General features: G+C 43.2%; 1 protein-coding gene across 2 annotated transcripts in view; it reads left to right on the forward strand.

The window, feature by feature from the left end:
• zgc:174895 overlaps positions 1-12,993 on the forward strand; it is a 33,752-nt gene that overhangs the window by 12,256 nt on the left and 8,503 nt on the right. For both annotated transcript variants that reach the window (XM_068009977.1, XM_068009976.1), the window contains 2 exons: positions 1,703-1,796; positions 10,962-11,108. In XM_068009977.1, the coding sequence (XP_067866078.1) occupies positions 1,703-1,796; positions 10,962-11,108 (241 nt within the window). The remainder of the gene's footprint in view (positions 1-1,702; positions 1,797-10,961; positions 11,109-12,993) is intronic.

Below are 12,993 nucleotides of genomic sequence, written 5' to 3' on the forward strand. Positions count from 1 at the left end.
GGTCCAGCAAAGTTTTAACTTCTTAAAAAAAATGTACTTGTGGGCCAGGAGGAGCAGGAACCAGACCCCACATGGAAGCCTTCGACCTTCCTTGACGTGTCTTTCCCCCAACCATGGAGAGGTGGTGGTGTAGTGGCAATGTCGCTGGACTAGTATTCCAGATGCCCAGGCTAATGCTCTGGGGACATGGGTTTGAATCCCACCACAGCAGATGGTAAAATTTGAATTCAAGTAATAAATCTGAATTAAAAAGCTAGTCTAATGATGACCATGAAAGCATTGTCGATTGTTGTAAAAAGGCATCTGGTTCACTAATGTCCTTTAGGGAAGGAAATCTGCTGTCCTTACCTGGTCTGGCCTACATGGGTGGCACAGTGGCGCAGTGGTTAGCACCACAGCCTCACAGCTCCAGTGACCCGGGTTCAATTCTGGGTACTGCCTGTGTGGAGTTTGCAAGTTCTCCCTGTGTCTGCGTGGGTTTTCTCCGGGTGCACCGGTTTCCTCCCACAAGCCAAAAGACTTGCAGGTTGGTAGGTAAAGTGGCCAATATAAATTGCCCCTAGTGTAGGTAGGTGGTAGGGAAATATAGGGACAGGTGGGGATGTGGTAGGAATATAGCAGGGATTAGTGTAGGATTAGTATAAATGGGTGGTTGATGGTCGGCACAGACTCGGTGGGCCGAAGGGCCTGTTTCAGTGCTGTATCTCTAAACTAAAACTCAACTACATGTGACTCCAGACCCACAGCAATGTGGTTGACTCTTAAAATTCCCTCTGAAATGGCCAAGCAAGCCACTCAGTTCAAGGGCAATTAGGGGTGGGCAATAAGTGCTGGTCTAGCCAGATGCCCACATCCCACAAGCAAATAATTTTTTAAAAATGTCCTACGACCCCTCCAGTCCCTATCCTTGGCATTCAGCTGACTGCCGGGAACCATCCCTGCTGCTGGCCTCCTGCTGCCCAAATTTATGTGCTCACACTCCCTTTACCATCCAAATCATTTAAGAATTTATTCTGCCTTTCTATTTTATCCACACTCCTCTCCAGCTTCATGCATCAATTACAGCCAAGAAGGCAGACAAAAAACTTGCTTCCAAGCTTCACCAGTTCACTACGAATCACTAGAAAACTTGCAATAATGGGCTGGGCATTAACATATTTTGATTTTCTTTCTCTCCTATGAGGCGACACCTGAGCATAAATTTTCCAAACAATGTTATTTTAGCACCTGCAATATTTAAAATAAATGATTTACCATTGCCAGAGATAATGCCATTCAGAAAATATAGCTTCTGGTCTCCAATCAACATCTGAAGGTTGAATTTCCATAAGGTTTCTCCCACTCCTTTGCTGTGACTTTGGCAGAAGAAAAATGACGTTGATGCCATTTTTCTGGAGTTTAGGTGACTCTTCTGCTGAAGTTAGGATCGATCAGTTGGAGCATTTTCATAGAAATTCATTCCTTGGATCGTCAGTTAGATTCTGGTCACCATTTGGTATCTACATATTAGCCATGATCTGCAGAACAATGTCTAGGGGTTAAATGTCCTATCTCTGTTCCTATGTTCCTATCTACAGCAGAGCTACTAGAAGAAAGAATGTGGGAAATCAATAAAATGTTCCACATAAAGATCAATTTTGATGTAACATTTGTTTTACATCCTATATGGTGGTTTAAGCTTCATCTCTTATTCATTTTTAAGGCCTTTAAGGACTGCATTGAAGACTTGCTCCAGCCTTTCCAGAATGACACCATAGACCTCGTAGCTGGGATTGATGCCATGGGCTTCATTCTAGGTATATGTGTAATGTAGAGAACATAACAATTTAACTATGTTACCTGAACAAGATTCTTTTTAAAGTTGTAACATCTCTGTCATGTTAAATTCGGCATTTTGTCTCAACATTAAGCTAGTAGAGCTGGCACCGGGTTGGTTGCTATGTTAATTAGCTACTCAGTTTACCTATAGCTTTGAAACAATGAGAAACTCTAAGATGCCATTGACTGAAATGTTAGGCATTCAACAAAGATTATTTTCATTTAATGATAAATAGCCATGCTAGGTTTTGTTGTTTGCTCATAGTTTTAAGGGTAAACCCAATCTAGAGTCCCCAGTGATTGACAGCTTGGCAGGTCAAATGGGAGAGACAGCTCCAGCAGCCAGTAATGAAGTGCTTTGACCAACTAGTTTGGATTAGCTTTATTTGATAGTAGGCCAAAGGCTTAGAAATACAATAAGGTTGCATTTTTATAATTTTACTTGGAGAAATGATCCCTTTCCCGAAGGACATTATTCAGTCTGATGAATTTTTACAACAATCCGATAGCTATCGTCCAGTTCCGAATCAAGGTCATCAACCTCAAATATTAACTCTGTTTCTCTCTCCACCTGCTGAGTGCTTCCAGCATTTTCTGCTTTTCTTTCAGCAGCTTTCGCAATCATTTAATCTGATATTAGCCCATCAATTAGCAGATTTATTGGACTGAATGCCACAATTTGAACTCTAGTCCTCTGGGCTACCATTCCGGTACCACAGCCAGTAGGCTACCATAATCCATATTAGAAAGTTTACGGCACAGAAAGAGGCCACTTGGCCCATCATGTCTGTGCCAGCCGAGAAACATTCCACCCATTCTAATCCCACCTTATAGAATCATAGAATGTAATGTTCTATGGTGCACAGCAGTTTGTTGGTTTTACGTCAATAACAGCTTGCATTTATATTGCACCTTTAACATAGTAAAATGTCCCAAGGCACTTCACGGGAGCTTTATCAGACAAAATTCGACCCTGAGCCACATAAGGAGATATTAGGATGGGTGACCAAAAGCTTAGTCAAAGAGATCGATTAATGAGAATGTTAAAGGATGAGAGAGAGGCAGAGAGGTTTTTTATGGTTGGACCTTGCTCTAACCAAAAGAGCCTAATGCAAAACCTTTGCTCAGGCTCCCCCCCTTTGAACCTGCTGTCCATATGGGGCAATGCTGAACACCTTGCATGCATCATAGACTCTGGATGTCCACGCTCAATTATCCAGGCAGCGAATTATATTCCATCAAATTATCTACTTAGAAGACTTCTACATGTATTATTGCGCCCAATTCATCAACTGCTGGTTAGAAATTAAGGAACAGATGTGCCATCCATTCCTATTAGCAAAACTCCTATTCATCAATGTTACCATAACCCATTATGAGGTTAAATTAAATGCCATGGCTTCTTATATAAAGCATTTCTGAAAGGATATGTTAAATATTTGTTTGAATAAAGTTTGCCCTTATTCCTGTGGCTTAATCCCGATTTCTTTTTCCTTCTTTGAAAGAAGTTGGATTTAAAGATTTGTACCACGCTGGTATGACAAAGTTGTTGCATTTGTTTGATGGAAACATATTAAAATTCTTTGAGGATTTAGTCTTTTCACAGAAGCTTAGTTTCTCAAATTTTCTATTGCTTCCAAATTGAATACATTACAAAATCAATATATACATGAGTCATATTCAAATATGGGCCCAGATATTAAAATGTGGGTACATTGCCTGTGATTGGCCATCCATTCATTCTGATGATCTGTATGCCATGGGTAATGTTTGCTTGAAGTTTTGACATTTGTTGCTGGCTGGTAAGCTCCCCACCACAATTGCAGGCTCATGGAATTGCCCCAAGAATCTCACCTGTTCCTGTTTATCATAGAATCATAGCACAGAGAGAGGCCATTTGGCCTGTCTTATCCATGCCTGCTCTCTTCAACAGCAACTCAGCTAGTCCCACTCCCCTGTAGCCCTGCAATATTTTTCTTGTCAGATAATTATTCAATTCCCTTTTGAAAGCCACAATTGAATCTGACTCCATCACACTCATAGGCAGTGCTTTCCACATCCTAACTAGTCACTGCATAAAAAAAGATTCTCATATCACCATTGGTTCTTTTGCCATTCACTTTAAATCAGTGTCATCTGGTTCTCGACCCTTCCGCCAATGGGAACAGTTTCTCCCTGCCTACTCTGTCCAGACCCCTCATGATTTTGAACACCTCTATCAAATCTCCTTTCAACCTTCTCTTCTCTAAGGGGAACAGCCCCAGCTTCTCCAATCAATCCATGTAACTGAAGTCCCTCATCCCTGGAACCATTTTCGTAAATCCTTTCTGCACCCTCTCTAATGCCTTCACATCTTTCCTAAATGTGGTGCCCAAAATTGGGCACATTACTCCAATTGAGGCTGAGCCAGTGTTTTATAAAGGTTCACCTTAATTTCCTTGCTTTTATATTCTATGCCTCTGTTTATAAGGCCCAGGGTCCCGTATGCTTTACTAACCACTTCCTCCACCTGCCTTGCCACCTTCAAAGGTTTGTACACCTATACCCCAAGGCCCCTCTGCTCCTGCACCCCCTTTAGAATTGTATCCTTTATTTTATATTGTTTTTCCTCATTCTTGCAACCAACATGTACCACTTCACAATTCTCCGCATCACTTTTCATCTGCCATGTGTCTGCCCATTCCACCAGCCTGTCTATGTCCTCTTGAAGTCCATCACTATCTTCCTCACAGTTCACAATATTTCCAAGTTTTGTGTTACCCACAAATTTGAAATTGTGCCCTGTCCTGCCTACCCAAGTCAAAGTCATTATTAGAATTAGAATTAGAATTAGAATTAGAATATTACAGCGCAGTACAGGCCCTTCGGCCCTCGATGTTGCGCCGATCATCTGACCTACACTATTCCATTTACATCCATATGTCTATCCAATGACCACTTAAATGCCCTTAAAGTTGGCGAGTCTACTACTGTTGCAGGCAGGGCGTTCCACGCCCCTACTACTCTCTGCGTAAAGAAACTACCTCTGACATCTGTCCTATATCTTTCACCCCTCAACTTAAAGCTATGTCCCCTCGTGTTTGCCATCCTCATCCGAGGAAAAAGACTCTCACTATCCACCCTATCTAACCCTCTGATTATCTTGTATGTCTCTATTAAGTCACCTCTCCTCCTCCTTCTCTCTAACGAAAACAACCCCAAGTCCCTCAGCCTTTCCTCGTAAGACCTTCCTTCCATACCAGGCAACATCCTAGTAAATCTCCTCTGCACCCTTTCCAAAGCTTCGACATCCTTCCTATAATGCGGTGACCAGAACTGCACGCAATACTCCAGGTGCGGCCTCACCAGAGTTTTGTACAGCTGCATCATGACCCCGTGGCTCTGAAACTCGATCCCCCTACTAATAAAGGCTAACACACCATATGCCTTCTTAACAGCCCTATTAACCTGGGTAGCAACTTTCAGGGATTTATGTACCTGGATACCAAGATCTCTCTGCTCATCTACACCACCAAGAATCTTACCATTAGCCCAGTACTCTGCATTCCTGTTACTCCTTCCAAAGTGAATCACCTCACACTTCTCCGCATTAAACTCCATTTGCCATCTCTCAGCCCAGCTCTGCAGCCTATCTATGTCCCTCTGTACCCTACAACACCCTTCGACACTATCCACAACTCCACCGACCTTCGTGTCATCCGCAAATTTACTAACCCACCCTTCTACACCCTCATCCAGGTCGTTTATAAAAATGACAAACAGCAGTGGCCCCAAAACAGAACCTTGCGGTATACCACTAGTAACTAAACTCCAGGATGAACATTTGCCATCAACCACCACCCTCTGTCTTCTTTCAGCTAGCCAATTTCTGATCCAAAGCTCTAAATCACCTTCAACCCCATACTTGCGTATTTTCTGCAATAGCCTACCGTGGGGAACCTTATCAAACGCCTTACTGAAATCCATATACACCACATCCACGGCTTTACCCTCATCCACCTGTTTGGTCACCTTCTCGAAAAACTCAATAAGGTTTGTGAGGCACGACCTACCTTTCACAAAACCGTGCTGACTATCGCAAATGAACTTATTCTTTTCAAGATGATTATAAATCCTGTCTCTTATAACCTTTTCCAACATTTTACCCACAACCGAAGTAAGGCTCACAGGTCTATAATTACCAGGGCTGTCTCTACTCCCCTTCTTGAACAAGGGGACAACATTTGCTATCCTCCAGTCCTCCGGCACTACTCCTGTCGACAATGACGACTTAAAGATCAACAACAACGGCTCTGCAATCTCCTCCCTGGCTTCCCAGAGAATCCTAGGATAAATCCCATCTGGCCCAGGGGACTTATCTATTTTCACTCTTTCCAAAATTGCTAACACCTCCTCCTTGTGAATCTCAATCCCATCTAGCCTAGTAGGCTGTATCTCAGTAATCTCCTCGGCAACATTTTCTTTCTCTACTGTAAATACTGACGAAAAATATTCATTTAACGCTTCCCCTATCTCCTCTGATTCCGCACACAACTTCCCACTACTATCCTTGATTGGCCCTGTTCTAACTCTTATCATTCGTTTATTCCTGATATACCTATAGAAAGCCTTAGGGTTTTCTTTGATCCTATCCGCCAATGACTTCTCGTGTCCTCTCCTTGCTCTTCTTAGCCCTCCCTTTAGATCCTTCCTGGCTAGCTTGTAACTCTCAAGCGCCCTAACTGAGCCTTCACGTCTCATCCTAACATAAGCCGCCCTCTTCCTCTTGACAAGCGCTTCAACTTCTTGAGTAAACCACGGCTCCCTTGCTCGACAACTTCCTCCCTGCCTGACAGGTACATACTTATCAAGGACACGCATTAGCTGCTCCTTGAATAAGCTCCACATTTCGTTTGTGCCCATCCCCTGCAGTTTCCTTCCCCATCCTACACATCCTAAATCTTGCCTAATCGCGTCATAATTTCCTTTCCCCCAGCTATAATTCTTGCCCTGCGGTATATACCTGTCCCTGCCCATCGCTAAGGTAAACCTAACCGAATTGTGATCACTATCGCCAAAGTGCTCACCTACATCTAAATCAAACACCTGGCCGGGTTCATTACCCAGTACCAAATCCAATGTGGCATCGCCCCTGGTTGGCCTGTCCACATACTGTGTCAGAAAACCCTCCTGCACACACTGGACAAAAACAGACCCATCTAAAGTACTCGAACTATAGTATTTCCAGTCAATATTTGGAAAGTTAAAGTCCCCCATAACCACTACCCTGTTACTCTCGCTCCTGTCGAGAATCATCTTCGCTATCCTTTCCTCTACATCTCTGGAACTATTCGGAGGTCTATAGAAAACTCCCAACAGGGTGACCTCTCCTCTCCTGTTTCTAACCTCGGCCCATACTACCTCAGTAGACGAGTCCTCAAACGTCCTTTCTGCCGCTGTAATACTTTCCTTGATTAACAATGCCACACCCCCCCCTCTTTTACCCTCTTCTCTGTTCTTTCTGAAACATCTAAATCCCGGAACCTGCAACATCCATTCCTGCCCCTGCTCTACCCATGTCTCCGAAATGGCCACAACATCAGGATCCCAGGTACCAACCCATGCTGCAAGCTCACCCACCTTATTCCGGATGCTCCTGGCGTTGAAGTAGACACACTTTAAACCAAGTTCTTGCTTGCCAGTGCCCTCTTGCGTCCCTGTAACCTTATCCCCTACCTCACTACTCTCAACAGCCTGTACACTGGCACTGCAATTTAGGTTCCCATTCCCCTGCTGATTTAGTTTAAACCCCCCCGAAGAGCACTAACAAATCTCCCCCCCAGGATATTGGTACCCCTCTGGTTCAGGTGAAGACCATCCTGTTTGTAGAGGTCCCACCTACCCCAGAAAGAGCCCCAATTATCCAGGAAACCAAAACCCTCCCTCCTACACCATCCCTGCATCATAGATCAAGAAAGCAGTGGTCTTAATATCCCACAATATACCTTCCTCTAGTCTGAAAAACAACTGTGCGCCACTATTCTGTTTCCTGTCACTCAGCCAACTTTGTATCCATCCTGCCACTATCCCTTTTATTCCATGGACTTTAAATTTGCTGACCACCCTGGTATGTGGCACTTTATCAAATGCGTTTTGGAAGTCCATATACACCACATCAACCACATTACCCTCATCAACACTCTCTGTTACCTCATCAAAAAACTCAATCAAGTTAGAAAACACAATTTACCTATAGCAAATCTGTGCTGGCTTTCCTTAATTAATCCACATTTGTTCAAGTGATTGCTAATTTTGTCTCATATTATCATTTCTAAAAACTTTCCTGCCACTGTGGTTAAACTGACTGGTCTGTAGTTGCTGAGCTTATCCTTACACTATATTTTTGAACAAGCGTGTAACATTTGCAATTCTTCAGTCTTCTGGCACCAACCCTGTATCTAAGGCGGATTGGAAGATTATGGTCAGTGCCTTTGCAATTTCCACCTCTCTCCAGCACTGCAATATTCTCCTTAATACTGCCACCCCTCTTCCTTTCTTTCCTTCCCTATCTTTTCTGAATGCCTTGTATCCAAGAATATTTAATACCTAGTCCTGCCCTTTTTGAGCCAGGCCTCTGTTATCACCACATCATATTCCCACATAGCTATCTGTGCCTGGAGCTCACCAACCTTATTTAACATGCTCTGTGTGTTCACATACATGCATTATAAACCTAATTTAGACATTAGTGCATTTCCTCTTACTCTAACCCCACCTTACTATTTATTGTTCGAGTGCTATCTGTCTCTCCCAATTCTTTGTGCACCTTGTTTTCCCTCTCTAATGTTACATCCAGGTTCTCACCTTGCTGCAGAGTTAGTTTATACCCTCCCCAACAGCACTAACATACTGCCCAGCAAGGACATTGGTCCAGGCTCTGTTGATATGCATCCCATCCAGCCTGTAACAGTCACATCTTCCCCAGAATCAGTTTCCATTAAATAATTCCACTTTCATCAGTTATTAATTTCAAATTGCAAGAGGTCAACTAAATTTCAAACATATGATCAGAAGTCCATTCTGGGAAAACTGTCTGCTTTAAGGGAAAGTTAACACTGACTTTCAGGAAGTTGTTTAACTGATTATATTTGCCTTGTTCTAACACTGAAAGGGTTATTTTACAAGGCTCCACTCCCAGCGTGGAGCTTTGTGACATGGGAACATGATTGAAATATCGGGCTTTAGAACGATTGGGATGATTCTGTTCCTTATTCTTCTGTCAATCAATGCTCCAATCTGGAGCAGAGTCCTGTAAAACCACCCACTTCAATATCAATGATTGTATTCTTCTGTATAATAGGGAAGCTACATGTCTCTGGATTTCTGGGGAGACTTAAACCCGATTGTTCAGCAACAAATCTTGGACTCCTGGGGCTTAACTTGAATTTGGAGGAGCACTGCAACACAAATAAAACTGTTATTTAGGGAACCTGTGGAACCACCTAGAATACAAACTGCAGTACTAGCTAGAATACAAACTACAGTACTACTGTTATGACCCAGGTGAGGACGGGGTCTAGGGCTCCCCTCTCAGCCTTTTCCTGGTTTGGCCATAACAGGGTTTAACTTTTAAAAACACAGTACTTTTAGCTACCCATCAGTGAGTTCTTGCTCACTGCTCTCTAATGGTAATTGCAATGAAATCAACCAGACAGGTTTTCTCGGATTTAAACAAGAAAGGTGTAAGTTTATTAACCTTAAATCTCTAACTCAGTTAATATCACTAATAAAATACGCGATGTGAACCCGCTAACGTGCATACGCAATAAACACGCACACAAATAAAGACAGAGGAGGAGAAAGAATTTAAGGTGGGCGGGAAGGTTTAAAGTAGCAAATGGAATTTAGGTACTGGTTTCAGATTGGATGTAAAGTCTTGGATTGGCATTAAGTCTTGCAGTTCTCACTGGGGCCCAGTGCACAGTTTCAAACTTGTTTCGCTGGTCTTCTGTCTTGAGGCTTAAGTTACTTCTGTGGATCCCTGGAACTTTGCATGAGAGAGTGGAAGCGAGAGAGAGAGATGGTCTCTTCTTGAAGTTCAGTTGCAGTCTCTTTCAAAAACTGTTTTGTGTCAGGCACAATTTAAAAAACCCCAGGTTGGCCAGCAGGTTAGTCATGTGACTAGCTCCTTGTTTGGAGTAGCTTCGCCTGCGAGATTTGTGGATTCCTCCAAACTTACCGGACACTCTCAGTGGGGGAAGGGGGGTGGAATGCTGGCTCAATGACTCTCCATGTCTCTTGATAATCACTATTGACAAAATCCATCTAGCTCATTGAATCAGAGAGGCATTCCCATTGTCTCTCTATTCAACTGTCTCTCAGAATGCAAATGTGCAGCCATGTTTTCAGCCGTTCAGTCCTGTGGTCTTTTTAAACAAGTTATTTCAATGTCCAGTAACAGTTCAAAATAATGTTCCATATGACAAAATTAATATCTCATTTTGGCAGGTGTGGTTTCTGTCACACTACCTAGAATACAAGCTGCAGTACTACCTAGAATAGAAACTGCAGTGCTACCTACAATACAAACTACAGTACTAGCTAGAATACAAGCTGCATTCTAACACTGATTTCAATTCAGTTTTATACGCTGTACTGGATTGTTCGTAAAAGTACTCTTTGTTCACTAAACAGTCCACTCCATATTTGCCAACTGCATAAATGCACTGCCATATGTCGACAATGAAAATTGCATCCTTAACTCTGTCCTAAGTTAGTAGTTCTCAGTCAGTATGTCCATGATAAAATTACAAACTTTTAGCCTTTCCTTTTAGATTTTGTTCTTCTTTCCCATCTCCCCATGCCACTCATCTCATGAATATGTTGATTCTTTGCTGCGACATTTCAACTGACTTTAGCTGTTCTGTGACTTGACGGAGCAAAGATAGGGGCTATGCTAGGTGACTGACAGAATTAAGGACAGTTACTGATTTGCTGGGAGCAATGGCACTATGCAATGATTCTAGTCTTGCGTATGGAAAATATCCATATTTCAGGACTATTTCAGGACTATACTTCAACTGAGGAAGACTGAGGACAGAATATTTGATTTAAAAGTTTACTCAACACTACTGAGATGCAAACCTCTTATTTTGTGATTTTAGGAGCAGCTATAGCCAACCGTCTTGGAAAAGGGTTTTTAACAATCCGGAAAGAGGGACACAGCTGCGTAGAAACCGAGAACAAAACCTACTCTGACTATACAGGTCGACGGAAGGTGTTAGAAATGCGCACTGATGTGGTTAAAACAGGTTGGTCTTTGGTGATATATAATTTTACCTTTCATTCTCTGGGTGTCAGTGATAAGTCTGGCATTTATTGTCCACCTCTAGCTGCCTTCAAGTAAATGGCTTGTTAAGCCACTTCAGAGGGCAGTTAAATGTCAACCATGTTGATATGGCACTGGAGTAACATAAAAGTTAGACTGGCTACTAACACCTGGTTTCCTTCCCTAGAGGACATTGGTGAACCAGTTGAGTTTTTAAGAAAATTCGATAACTTCATGCCATCTTTGAAAACAAATTCAAATTCTCAAACTGCCATGGTTGGATTTGAACTAACTTTAGCTGTGTCATTAGGCCAGACCAGGCCTCTGGATTACTGATCTTTTGAAATAACCACTACACCACTGTACCCACTACTTACACTGTGATGATATAATGAGGAAACAATCGCAATACAGGAAAGGGTAATGTAATTTAAACCTCTCTCAGTTATATCCTGGACCAATTGAGTATACAGGTAAGCTTTGTTGAGTGTCGAGTTCAGTGAAGGGGGTGGAGGTGCTACTCTTTTCTTTTTTTTTCTACTTTTTTAACCCTCCAGTATTTGGTTGTAGCTTCGGTGCAGTGGAAGGAGCTGTTTGGTGAGTAATTGGTAAGCTTGTAATAAATAGTCTGTAAAGTTAAGGTATGGCAGGGCAGCTCTGCCGAGTGGAATGTACAGCCTGTGGCATGTGGGAAGTCATGGACGCACCATGTGTCCTAGACAAACATATCAGCAGGAAGTGTCACCAGCTGCAGAACTTGAGTGGCAGCTGGAGTCACGGTTGTGCATCCACGAGGCGGAGGACTAATTGGATAGCACGTTTAGGGAGGTGGTCACACCACAGGTTAGAAGCATGCAGGCAGATAGGGAATGGGTGACCACCAGACAGTCTAAGAAAACCAGGCAGGTAGTGCAGGAGTCCCCTGATATGATCTCACTCACTAATCGGTTTTCCATTTTGGATACTGGTGAGAGTGATGGTTCCTCAGTGGAATGCAGTCAGAGCCAAGTGGCTCAGCTGTACAAGAGGGAGGAAGAGCAGTAGTGATAGGGGAATCATTAGTTAAAGGAACAGACAGGTGTTTCTGCGGCATTAAAGGTGACTCTAGGATGGTGTTTTGCCTCCCTGGTGCCAGGTTCAAGGATGTCGCGGAGAGTCTGCAGGACATTCTTCTGGGGGAGGGTGAACAGCCATAGGTCGTGGTCTACATTGGTACCAATGACATAGGTAAGAAGGGGGATGAGGTCCTGAAAGCAGATTTTATGGGGTTAGGAAGGAGATTAAAAAGCAGGACCTCAAACGCAGTAATCTCAGGATTACTCCCAGTCCCATGCACGAGTGAGCAGAGGAAGAGGAGAATTGAACGATTGAACACTTGGCTGGAGGACGAGTGTAGGAGGGAGGGCATCAGATTTCTAAGACATTGGGACTGGTTCTGGGGCAGGTGAGAAGTGTACAAGATAGACTGGTTGCATCTTAGCAGGACTGGGACGAATACCCTTGCAGGAAGATTTGCTCGTGCTGTTGGGGAGGGTTTAAATTAAATTGTCAGGGGGTTGGGAAACTGAGAGGGAGCTCAGATTGGAGGGAAGCAAAACGGGTAACTTGTCTGGGGTGTGGGAACCAGGAGCAAGTATTACAGAGAAATAGCAAGGTTCACAGAATACTAGGGGATATAGATAAGACGAGAGCAGGGAATAGTACGTTATTAGGTGGGGTCAGATTAAGGAAGAAAGTAACAAAGTGTGAATTAGGGTTAATGTGCATGTGTGTGAATGCACGGAGTGTGGTTAATAAGATTGGTGAGGTACAGGTGCAGATTGCCATGTGGAAATACGATGTTGTGGCTATAACAGAGACCTGGCTCA

Source organism: Heterodontus francisci, chromosome 30 (assembly GCF_036365525.1).
Source record: "Heterodontus francisci isolate sHetFra1 chromosome 30, sHetFra1.hap1, whole genome shotgun sequence".
In the NCBI taxonomy this organism is placed as follows: domain Eukaryota; kingdom Metazoa; phylum Chordata; class Chondrichthyes; order Heterodontiformes; family Heterodontidae; genus Heterodontus; species Heterodontus francisci.